The sequence below is a fragment of the Sipha flava genome, unplaced genomic scaffold (genome assembly GCF_003268045.1).
Source record: "Sipha flava isolate LNK unplaced genomic scaffold, YSA_version1 116_pilon_pilon, whole genome shotgun sequence".
Taxonomy (NCBI): Eukaryota; Metazoa; Arthropoda; class Insecta; order Hemiptera; family Aphididae; genus Sipha; species Sipha flava.
In genome coordinates this window covers 41,352-54,611 of record NW_020271740.1, presented here as the reverse complement: position 1 = coordinate 54,611, position 13,260 = coordinate 41,352, and the positions used below count along the sequence as shown (strand labels likewise).

The window sequence follows — 13,260 nt, the reverse complement described above, 5'->3', positions numbered from 1 at the left end:
TTTTTTTTATAGTTCCTGATCATACGACTAATCAGACTGATACTTATTATGTGCCATTCCAACGTACTGTACATAGCAAAAATGCCCCTATAATTAGATTCATGCAACATGTAAATACATTTAATATTGATGTTTTTATTTGTAATTCAGTTTCTTCTTTTAAATTTTATCTGAATAATTTAGTAATTTAATCACTTAACATAATATTGTACTTCTACAACAACCATTATTTATGTATATATACTATATGTTCCACATTTTCATTGTAATTGAACTCGCCTATTTAATAAATAAATAAAATAATAAATAATAACAAATTATAAATAAATTTCAGCCATTGCATTGTTATAATACAAGAATAACAAACAACTGTTATTTAATTGTACCTCATAATAACTAATTTTGGAACACAGAGTCCAATAATGAAAGAAATTCATTTACTTCGTAAATATAATATTAATTTAACTATAATTGATAATTTTAACAAGTATAAGATACATATTAACCTTATTGTAACCTAGACGTAAATTTCACTACTTTGTTTACGATAATTTTTTAAGTACTCTAAATGTATACATTTTTCTTTGTAAACATATTTACTCAAAACACGAACCCAGCTCATCCGTCATCTAGCATATCTATGCTTATTGGATGAGTTTGCAAACTTGTTTTAAATCTTTTGTTTGTTTATTTTCTAAATAAATATATTATATATAATAAATAAATATATATAATTATTATTATTATTATTAAATTCCCGGAAATTTATGTAAAAATCTACTCATTTAAATTAAAAATTGATATTTACGATATTCATTGGTAAATTACGTGAATTGTTAAATTTCGTGATTTACCGTATCATATATATGTATATTATATATCCATAGTAAATTTATTTAATCCCACTACCTAATGTTTTTATGAATAATTTAAGAATAATTTTCATTAAATAAATCCAAAATCTTTAGTAAATACCCAAATTAATTATTTTTATTTCAATTATCTTATCATATTTTATTATCCAAATTATTGTACTTAATTTTGTTACACAGTAATACTCAGTAGGTATTTTCTAGTTTATAGTCACGATTTATTATACAAAATATATTAAATTAGAGACCTATAGTTTTTAAACCTACACTAAAATATATTATTTTCTAACTATAATTTATTTATAAATGTATGTATAGTATAATTATATAATTAACTTACAAGTGTACAACTATGTTCTATCCTAAATTAAATCTTTTGTTTATATTTAATTTCTAAAAATTTATAATGAAGGTTCAATAAAACAAAAAAAAAATATATTTGAATAATTGGTTTAAATAAAAATTGATTTTTATTTATTTTAATTTTTTTTTATTTTATTAAAATTAATTTTTTTAATTCTGTATAAAATTAACTTGAAGTTAACACGTTGTATACATTAAAAAATTAATTTATTAAATTAAAAGTTAGTTCCAAAATATAATAACAAATAATTTACTTAAGTCAATATTGACTTAATTTTAATTTTAAACTTTTTAATGCATTGTAAATATGTATTTTTTATTTTACATTGAACAATTTTACTAATTTTTTTTTTTTAATTGATATTCTAATAATAAAATATCAAAATTCTTAACAAATTTAACTATATTTTAATATTAATTTATCAATCGATTCGTTCTGCAAAGAAATTAAGGATATTTAAATTATATAATATATATTCCATTATGTTTGATAAAATATAAATGGAATTGTGATGAATCAAGCATCATGGTTATTTGATTGAATATATTGGAAAATACACTAACAACTGAATTTGGTAGGTACTCATCAGTTACCTATCAAATTTGAGTATAAATATTAATGTAATGAATGTGTAATTAGTAAAATATTAAGTGGTATATTGACAAATTAACTAGGAAAAAAACCATATTTTAAACATTGATTTTTTTTCAGAGTTGAAACTTGAAATTTGAATTAAATATATTGAATCATAGAAATGTGTATACAATGAATACTTGGTGGACTAAAAAATATTTTTCAAATTATTAAACTATATTAATAAATATTTGAAAATAATTTCAATAATATCTGCTTTATAGATAGTTAGTGTTGCTACATTATGTTTATCAAATAATTACTTTTTATAGCTTCTAAACCATTAAAAATAAACTTGTAAAATTTCATATAAATCATCAATAATATAGTATCCCTTCCCATACCCTTCTTTACATATCTTTGTAGTTAGAAAGAAAACACTTGTTTTCTTTAGTTTCTTGTTCAAAAACTACCCATTCTTGAACAAGTCCTTCAGTATTTAAACAACTTCTTTCTGGCTTTATGTATTTTATTTCATGGTTAATTTTTTTTGTATTTAATAGGTGAGCTTTAAACTTTCACTTATACTCTTCACTTTTCATATTCTGTATAAAATATAGTAAAAATTATTTTACATTCAAATTTAATAAAACAAAATTATTATTAATAATTATTACTTTACAAATATAATAATACTCCAGACTAAGCATTTATTTATTAAAAATTACATTGTATTTATTTATTAAAAAATTACATTGTATTTATTTGTGTTTAAACAGTAGGTATATGATTTAAGTGATTTAAAATGAAAAAGTTTAAGAACTCTGCAGTTACTTTTCAAGGACTCTAATACCACAATAGCCAAATTCATTGGTCTCAACTACTTGAATATGAATTGAGAACTTTAATTTTTGAAGACTTGACAGACTTTGTAAGCCACAATACATTTATAATATGGAGATTATTCAAAATAAATTAAATTTTTTTTATTAATTATTAGAGTTTGAAGACATTGTAGTTTTCATTTTAATTATTTTGAAATTTATTTCAATCATTTTAATTGTTACATTAACATTTTCAATAATATATAACAAATTTTTCCATTTTGTATATAGTTTCAAAACCCCTGCCCTATTTTTTCATCAATATTATCCATAGTATTACCAGTATTTTATCTAAAATTTGGTTCAAAAGTACCACTAACATAGAAATTTCTTGATTTTAACATTAACCAACCTTAAGCAAGTCAAATTAATTGTTCTTATTTTTTTGTGATTATACTTAATATTTAAGTAATTAAATTTACGTTTTTAACCATTAATTCATTAAAAAGTAGAAAGAAAATATAAGATTGAAAAATGTAATTTATATGATAAATATTATATTGGGTTATTATAAGATAATTATATTTTTCATTTTTGTTATTTATGAAAACTGTGTAAACATAAATTAACTTCAATTTAAGTAACTCATGTCTTATCGCTTCTTATAAATGTCATTATAGTATTATACACCAATTCTATAAGTTTTACTAATTAAATAAAAAAGTTGTACCTATACTTTTTTATTTAAATGGTACATTTTTGGTATAATAATTATTACTAGTTTCTCTCAATAATATGACTTATGTCAATTGTTTAGGTATAATTCATGAACAACATTCAATTATTATTTTAATTTAAATATATTTGTTTTTTATTTGTAATACCTATATTTGCAAACTTTGTTTTAATCAAATAATTGAAAAGTCCAATTTTTACTAAGTATGGAATCTCTATTTAATTTCAAATTCAATTTTTAGTTCCTCAAGATGAATAAAGTGGGAAGAACTTTAAAAACTAAATACGGTGGCACAGACTTGTATTTTATTTGGTGGAGCGAAGTTGATATATAAATTAATTACCACCACCAGTGGTATGGTGAATGATATTTACCTAATGCAGTAGCTTAGTCCAAGAAATCTACCTAGAGGGTGGGTATCTCTTGGCTCACATATTTATGAACATATTTAATATAAACAATTAAATCGATTGGTGGATTAGCAAATTTTATGTTGTATGCACTAATATTTCAAAAGTAATTTAAGTCAATTGCAATTTTATTTTTTTAACAATTTAATAATTAAATTTATGTGAATGAATGTAGGACTAATAAGTTACATACATATAAACAGCCCCTACTTTTCATAAAAATTCGTACTATACATTTTTTAATGTACAATTATATGATACAGAGCCCTCCTCTACCCCCTTCCATATGTTTATAATTTTTTGTACAATATTAGTAATAATTTTTAGTAATAGTTTTTTTTTTATTAATCAAATCGCACATTATAATTAGGTAATCAATCTGTTATTATTTTTTAAACTGAAAATATACTTTTGTCTGGAATAAATCTGAAAACTATTTACAAATTATAAATTTTAATGAGGGATATATAATTTAAAATTTAATAGATATATTTAAGTCTTAAATATAGATATATTTAAATAATCGGCTACACGATTATAAAGTAAATTCAACTAACAAATTATAATTTATCGTATTGTAAAAATGTTACAAAATGAATTTAAAAAAAATGAAATAGGTAACAATATTAATAGTACAAGCTGCACAGATAAAACACATAGACCTTTTACTTTTTTTTTTTAATAAAATGTCTATGATAGGACATCAAAACCTATCACAAATGTAGTGATAACTTCTAAATGTTCAAAAATATTAAGAAATGATTTTGAGTAAACTACAAAAAAGTTGTGTTCGTACATGATTAGTTAGAGTAGAGTAGATATTTATAATATTTATAATTACGAATTTCGACGAGTAAGAGAAACTGAAATCATTATTAATAAAATAATGTAAATCGGAACCCAGAGGCATACCTAATAATTGAAAATTAGAATCTAATCGAAACAGCGGTATCTATTAGATAGTTTACGTGCGATTGAAAAAGGTCCTGTATCGTGGTTTCCTATAAACATCAATATTTCGCGAAACAGACCGCAGCCCCGCGGAAAATCACGTTTTTTTTATAAAAAAATCTAACGTTGACGTAATCTGCGATTTAATTGATTTATCATCTATGGGCCCCTATTTAGCATCGCCGCGGTGTTTCCGTTTGCGTTAGTTGGTAGTCGGACGGTTCGTGGCACTCGTAGACGTTTATGCAAGACGCGATCACTGGGTCGAAGCGTTCGGTAGGTATGTAAATGTTGTGTTCGATTTTGTCGGTTGCGATTGGCTGCGCGCGCGACACATTTCGCCAACCTTTATCACTGATCGTACACGTTCGTCGTGTAGAATGTACACAATGTGCGCGCGAATAACGGCCATTGACGATGACGAAACGTCGCAGTTCGGGCCAAGGCGACGATGGGCTGACCACTGCGACGGGGAAACGCATTTTCGTCCGAAAGCGATGCCGGGGCACAGAGAGACGGATGATGAATACCAATCACCGTAGACTTTTAAACACGCATGAACCGACACCGTGATAGCGAACAGTAATTGTTGGTTCACGGTCTGCTGTGGGTTTTCTTTTTTTTCTAAAACACCGTTTTTCTCGTCAACAATAAATTTGTTATCTAATATCATCCAATTCGAAGGGTTCTAAAAGCGGCTATATGGTACCAAAAAAACATTCTGAATTCTACCGAAATTGCAAACAAAAAAATCTAAACTCCAACATTGCGCGTTCGATAGACACAGATCGGATATCCCCGCTTTCAATAATCCATACCAATTAGTTATTCATACAAAAACGATTGATTCCTAATTATAAAGTGATAAGAGATAACATAATCTCTTTAATATTTCGTTATTCGTAGACGTTTCGTTACTTCTAATAAGTATAATATATTATATTTTATAATATCATTTAATAATTAATGAATATACTAACGTCGATTATAAGTAAGTATATAATAAGTAATAATTAATATATTTAACTACCTACACCAGACGCGGTGCGTCAGGGGAAATGTTGAGATAGCGTCTCCCAATAATTTTAACAGGGCAAAATAAAAATTTGTTTTAATTTTTAAAAAAATTATTTTGAACCATGACTCGTTTAATACATTTTTTCTATATTTTTGTCCAAATAACATTGTGCGCATGCATATGTTCGTACAAACAAATCGATGTACGTATTAATTATATAACATACGTTCTGAGCTATTCTTGGAATTGGCAATCGAAACGGACGCCGCGATAGCAATACTAGAAATATTACAAATCACGTCATAATGGTCGAGAAACGGACGAAGTTAGTTCCGCATGGATGCGCGTACACGCACAATAAGGTATGGTGTTCAATGCGCGACAATACCGCTGGAAAAGCAGTGTAGGGTAGGACTCGTTGCTCGCGTCGGCATTTTCACCACAAGAAGATGAACTTTTTAATCTAATTAATAATTCATATTTAATCAAAAATGTATTATTAAATAAATTAAAATTTAACGTCCGTCCGTTTTTGCATCCGATGCGTCGAAAAAAATAAATATTTGTTTTTCAAATCGTGCAACGAATGCGTCCGATACGATGTCGGACGTGTAGTGATCGCTGTGCAGACGTAAACACCATCCAGATTGGACAAGTCATGTTTGCCGGTTTGTTTCTTAATTCGGACGTGACGGATTTACGTTGGACATGGCGCTTAAGCGTGGTTCTATTTACACGCGCCGATGTATATTGGAGTAGTAGCCGCTCGTAGTAAATATTCTGGGGTGACTTAAATTAATTAACATAAACTCCATACAACAACCAACAAGAACATCCCTTTTATTGGAAAATTAATTATACTTAATACTTAATTTAATATTTAGTTAATATTTTTAACTTAATTTAATCGTAAATTTTTATATAAACTAATTCAATTCTATAATACGTGGATTATTCTTCCCGGTCCCTTCCATCCAACAAGCCAAACCATTATGTGTTACGATTGAACCTGTCAGACGTTAGTTTCACTGAAACGGCGACCGTCGTCGAAATGACTAAAATGTTTCCATCAAAATTAAGTTATTATTATCTTAATCTTGAAATATTGTTGACGTAATTTAATAGAACTAGGTATTACCATTGATTATAGAATAAACAGCTCATGGCATAGTAGTATTCGGCGACTAAAATTATATTTATTATAAATTATATTTTGAAATATTATTATTCAAATGTGACTAAATACTTTTAATTTTGAAAGTTTAGCTAATTTTGATCGGGTTGAAAACATTTTTGTTTTATTAAATATTTTACAAATTAAAATTTGATCAATTATATACATTTTATGCATTATACAGTTTTTCGTCGATTCATCTAACCATTTTATAATTGTTTTATTATTTTTTACAAGCTCAGTTACTTGAAATCAATTTTTTTTATTTAAATAGTTTTCATAGTTGTTTTCGAAAATATTTAAAATTTTATTTATAACATTATTGAAATTATTTGTTGGTGCTTAGGCCCATATTTACAAATATTGCCACCAGGGGCAACACACAATTTGCCGCCCCCCCACAAAAAAAAAATAAAAATATATTTCTATTGATATTACAAAATTTTAGTAGTAAATAGTTACATTAATATAAAATAAAATTCAGTAATAACCAATATATTATTTAAAACAATTTTTAAAATGATAAAACAACTTGAAAAATATAAATGTTCAATTAATTTATAACTTCATAACTTTTCTTACATTTTTTTTGCGAGACTGTTTTGATGCAAATGATTTAATAATATCATCGTAATCAATCGTTTTAGTTATAGATGACTATGTTTAATATGGCTAAAGTGTCGAATCTTTCCGATGACATGGTTGATCTTAAATATGTTTTAATTCTTCGTAGAGTGGAAAATTATCTTTCCGTTGAACAGTTAGAAGCAGGAGTACATAGAAACATTCGAAGAGTAATATGAACATAAGGAAAATAGCTTCTATGTTTTTTTCTTTAATAAATTTACACATATTAATAATATTTCTTGGAAAGTTTTTGATTTTTTCAAGCAACACTCGTTTTCAAATGTTTCATCCAAATTCTTGAATTTTTTTCATAATTTTTTTACACCATCAGAAACTTCTGAGGTTTTTTGTTCACTAATATTTAAAAAAAAAAAAATAAGTATTTAAATATAATATCATCGTAAGAAATTTTTCTTTTTTTTAGTTCTTCTATTAAATTATCACAAATAATATAAATGATTTTAATTTTGAAATTTTGGATTCCGTTGAAAATAGAATCTGGTTCAATAGATTCATTATTATGTTTCTTATATTTTCTATTTTTGTGTTCATAATCAGGAACTATGCCATCATTTTTAAACATAGCTTTTGCCAACTTTTCATAATCATCAAACATTGATCGTAAAGTTTGAACAATTAATGAATTGTACAAACTAACTACTGTGCTTATATCAATATCAACAGATTTTTAAATGTAAGTAAAATATATCTTTAAAATACTGTCATGTATGCTGTTTCTAATTTTTTCATTTTGCTCCTTATATCATGTTAATACCATTACTGTATATTTTCTATTTTTAGTATGTATGTTCCATAGTTTACGAATCGTAGAACTAAATACGAATCATATGCTTACAACATAAATATGCCCGGAGCATTTTATAGTTGATAACGAATAAAAACTTTATTAGGTACTTTCAAAATCTATTTTGGTGTAATTATATTATTATAGTTATTTTTTATTATACTTATTATATCTTATTGTATTTTATACTATATTTTTATATTATGCTCATTAGGTAAAATGAGCTACAAATGAATTTTACGTTTTTGACGATTTCAATATTGTGCCACCCCTAAACCTAATTTTAATATTGCCACCAGGGTAATTATTTTTATTTATTAAATCTTAAAATTATGTTTATTTCTATATTTATATAGACTATGTTTTTTTTTCAAAAAATTATAGACTGTAAAGTAAACTAACTACAATGTAATGTGCGTGTCTCTTGAACGATCCGTATCGTAATAACAGTACTACAATTCGTGGTGACGCGCGTGTACAAACATAATCGCAATCGACGCGCGTAAACGATGTATGAGAAACCTGTATATCTAAATACGCGCGATTAACACTGATGCGCGTCCATGTGAACCTAGTCTGAGACAACTGAACCACTGTCTCAATTCTTATTAATAGAAGGTAAAAAAGAAGTTTGGGGGAATCATCACGATAATGGGTACTTAGGGAATACAGGAGACTATAGTCCCCTTAGAGTGTCAGGTGCAATGGTGTACACAGGAGTAGAGTTCTAGGGTTTTAACCCCTCCAGATTTGGTTATATTATCTAGTTCAGCTATAAAGCAGGGGGTGGGGGGGGGTGAAGCCCCCATCGGTCTCTGTTCAACCTATAGCGAAAACCATAAATCTGGTATACGCAACTGACCAGGCAACACGTATATATTAATTATTCATTACCAATATTTGCGCGGTGCCTTGTAAATTTATCGCATTTTCGATTAAAAATTTTTATTATGGTACATGTAATATTGTATAAAAAACTATACATTTTCTTAGTAATTTAAATTAACTATCTTCTAAAAGATTAAAATTCAAAAAGTTCATTTAGTACCTAGTTATACACAAAAGTCTTTCCATTAATTTTATTCAGGCACCGTCAATAAATTACACTCATGTAATTAATATATAATTAAATATGAATGTTGGTAAAATTATTTTTAATTCAGTCGAATTCTTAATAATAATTGCTCTTTCTGTTGCTTTACATTTCTACTTAAAGAAAAGAAGAATTTTAAAATAATTCTTCTAGTCTTTAATAATTGCTTAAATAATTATAACATATTATTTAAGTGCTTATTTTTTTTTTTATTATTGAAAAATATGTGATTATAATTTACTATTTAGGGAGCTTTCAAATATTATGTCACTACATTTTTTTAACATTTTTGGTCATCCCCTTCCTCCATGTCAGTGTTTGTCCGGCAGTGACTACCCCCTACTATCTTACGTCAACGTTTTTCATAAATCTCTAAATTCTTTTATTCTTAATCTTAAAATTAATATTTTTGACTGTCAAAATAAAAATATTTATAATAATGATAAGATGAGACATATTTGATGCTGTCAGTAGTTCATCGACTTGTATTTTTCGCACGTAATTTCGAATTTTAAAAAATATGATGCTCACATCGGATTTGAGATTTAGCCCTCCCCTCCTCCACTCGTGTAAGGTACTGTCAAATTTATCGAACCCTTCCCACCAAGTATGCTTACGTAATAATGCTCCTTTATTGAATATGTCACAACAATTTTAGTATAAATTAAGTTTATTAATCGAAAAAAATTTGCAAAATTAAAAATATAAAAATATTGTAAAACAAATAATATCTACTTAAAAAAATGAAAAAACTTAAAAATTATCTATTATTTAAAAGAAATTAATTTTCTAACTGATTCATCAATTGTTTTATTTTTTTATTTTATATTAAGTCAAATCTGTAATTAAATGACTTAATTATGTTTTTAGTAATTTTATATATTTTTATAATTTTTAGATACATTTAAATAATGGCTGATAACACTTACAGAAAATCTTTTTGTGTTGGTAATTATGAGTCATTTTTTACCACTTCAACATCTTGCAAGACCAAAAATGACAGTTTCTACAATAATACTTTAATTTATCATTCCACTTCTAATAATCTATCATCAGGTGAAACTATTTCATTTGATCAATCATTAGATCTTGGTGTTCTACAATTATTTTCAACTACTAATAGCTTAACCTTTGATTATACAACTGGTAAACTAAATGATACTACTACTTCAGAAGATTCAATTGTATTAACTTCATTACCATGCACATTTCAAGAATCTCAAAAAAAAAGTAAAAAAATTTCTGATTTACATTCCCATTTACAAATGCAAATTTCTCGAATAAATACAAGCCTAAAAAATAATGCACACCAACATTTAAAAAGTAAGAACTCAAATTTACAAAAAATGGTTTACCATAAACGTATTAATCTCGAAGGTCAGAAGAAAGTTGATTTCATGTATTATTTAGCAAAACGTCATCATTTTTTTCCTGTGACGGAAAAAATATTTTCATTTTTGTATGGGAAAGATATTGTAAAAATTTCTTCGGTATCTAAGGTTTGGTATAATGTAGTAAAATATTCTCCATTAGCAAAAAAAAAAAAAGAATCTTATTTAAAATACATGGAATCAGTTAAAGAAAACATTGGATATTTTAAAATATTACATTCATCTCGTTCAAATAGAAGAATTTTGGCTGATATTGGTAATATTGTACAGCCTCCATCAAGAGTAAATGGAGAACCAATTTATTAAAATAGTTACATCATATATAATAACATATATTATATAGCAAGGTTAGTATATAAATATATAGCAACAATATTATAATAATAAATTTACTATCAAAATCGTAAATTAAAATATATGACATTTCATTTGATTATACTAAATAGTTCAAGACTATACTTACTACTTAAAGTTTAAAATCGTATTGGAAACCACTCGTTCATATATAATTGATTTAATTTTCACAAATTAAATTTATAAATACTTAAGTAGTAAATAAATAACTTTAATGGTTTTAAATTAATTTAAATAAAACTTATTATTTGATTAAAATTTAATTTGAAAATTTAGCATTGCAGAAAAAACAAACTAGTAAATGGTTATCTCATAAATTAATTTATAAATATTTTGTATTTAGAAATAAATAAATGCTTAGGCTGAAGTATTATTATATTAGTAATATATAACCGGATTCGAATTAAAATTTCATCATCAGGTATATACAGTCAATAAAAACGTGACTATAAAATTAATATAAAAAAAAAAATATTAGAAAAAATGAAATGAGTTCTGATTTTATTAACTTTGTATATACCTGATGATGAATTTTTAATTTAAAACCGGTAGTACATTAAAAATATAATATTATACCCCAGGCTAAGCATTTCCTTTTTATTAATTTTTTTATATAGAAAGAAAATATTAGTTACAATGCGTTACATTAAAAATATGTTCTGTAGATTAGATTTAACTGTAACTCCATGTAGAATATAAAACAAAATATAGTGCTAATAAGCTCTTCAAACAAAATGTTTCAATCATTTTTATGCTGTAATATATTTAAAAATATTTGATCAAATTTAATGAGTGGTTAAAAATTAGACATTCATAAATCATTCTCCGTTACACTATTTTTATTGAATCAATTATTAAATGTCTTTAACAGTTAAATTAATATTTTAGTAATAAAATTATTTTTGATTTTGTTTTAGGAATTTTATACATGTATTATATCATATTTATATATTATATCATATTTATGTAATAATAAATTAGTAATATGGGAACCAACATCATAAATCACATTTTTGATTTTCTGGAACAATTTTTATCTCAAAAGAATCTTGGAAGACTGGCTTATATAATATTATTTATATAAATAACAGGTATTAATATTGAAAATGTTCAATACTTGTTGATAATATATGAAGAATTATTGAATGTAACGATAAAACAACATAAACACTTGCTATTGTAATTATATTATGAGGCTTTCACATTAAAAAACCATTTTGTATAATGTTTTCACCATGTACAATATTTTGTTTATTTTTGTATCAATAATATTAATTTTTCTACACAATAATTATTTAATTTATTTATTAAAAAAATTTATTTAGATGTTGTAAATGATTTTGTATCATTTATTTAAATTTATATTTAATATTATGATGAATGATTAATATTATAAATAAAATCATTCTAATATTATTCTGTTTTAATAATTAAATTTATTTTGTTATTAAATTAAATTTGTTATTTAATTTGATTATTTAATTATTTTCTTGTTATGTTAAGTAAAATTGAATTCTAGTAATCCATAAAAGTTATTTAATTAATGTAAGATAATTTTGTACGTGTATATTTAATTATTTTGTTATACTTTCTCTAAATTAAAAGCTATTTAGTTTGTATTTATTAATTATTTAAATATATCTTGTTACTAATAAATATTTTGGAATACTTGTCTTCAATATTGTGATGTTTTATTATTTTTTTTTTTACATAAAATACTAAATGAAAACAAAAAATAATGAAAAATAAATATATACATAGAATGAATATCAATAATATTTGTTGAAATTACTGGAATTATTATAAGTCTATTGTGTAGATGAGTGATTTCAAAAGTAGGATTTTTGGGTCTCCTTTGACTTTTTTTAAACTTTTAGTCAATTAACTACTGGCAAATAACAAAATATATTTATATAAACTTGAGTCACATATAGGAATATACAAAGATATACTCACTATGTATCTTTTAATATAATGAAGATAATGAAATTATATTATTTATATGGCTCGGAGGATAAGAACTACAATTTTTAATATTGATATTATATTTATGTGTTTTGATAAAGAT

General features: G+C 24.7%; 1 protein-coding gene across 4 annotated transcripts; it reads left to right on the top strand.

Moving 5' to 3' along the window:
• The first annotated feature begins 4,914 nt into the window (after positions 1-4,914).
• On the top strand, positions 4,915-11,180 carry LOC112692467. 4 transcript variants are annotated; one of them, XM_025567153.1, is made up of 2 exons: positions 4,915-5,006; positions 10,346-11,180. In XM_025567153.1, the coding sequence occupies exon 2, from the start codon at positions 10,359-10,361 to the stop codon at positions 11,142-11,144; it is 786 nt and encodes a 261-aa protein (XP_025422938.1). In that variant the 5' UTR covers positions 4,915-5,006; positions 10,346-10,358; the 3' UTR covers positions 11,145-11,180. The 4 variants fall into 4 exon arrangements, with proteins under 4 accessions (XP_025422938.1, XP_025422930.1, XP_025422939.1 ...); XM_025567145.1 differs by having other exon boundaries at positions 4,923-5,010; XM_025567154.1 differs by lacking the exon at positions 4,915-5,006 and adding an exon at positions 5,706-5,721.
• Positions 11,181-13,260: the final 2,080 nt, after the last annotated feature.

Bases quoted from the DNA above. Each gene is read 5' to 3' on its own strand.
- LOC112692467 (XM_025567153.1), top strand. From the start codon at position 10,359: ATGGCTGATAACACTTACAGAAAATCTTTTTGTGTTGGTAATTATGAG.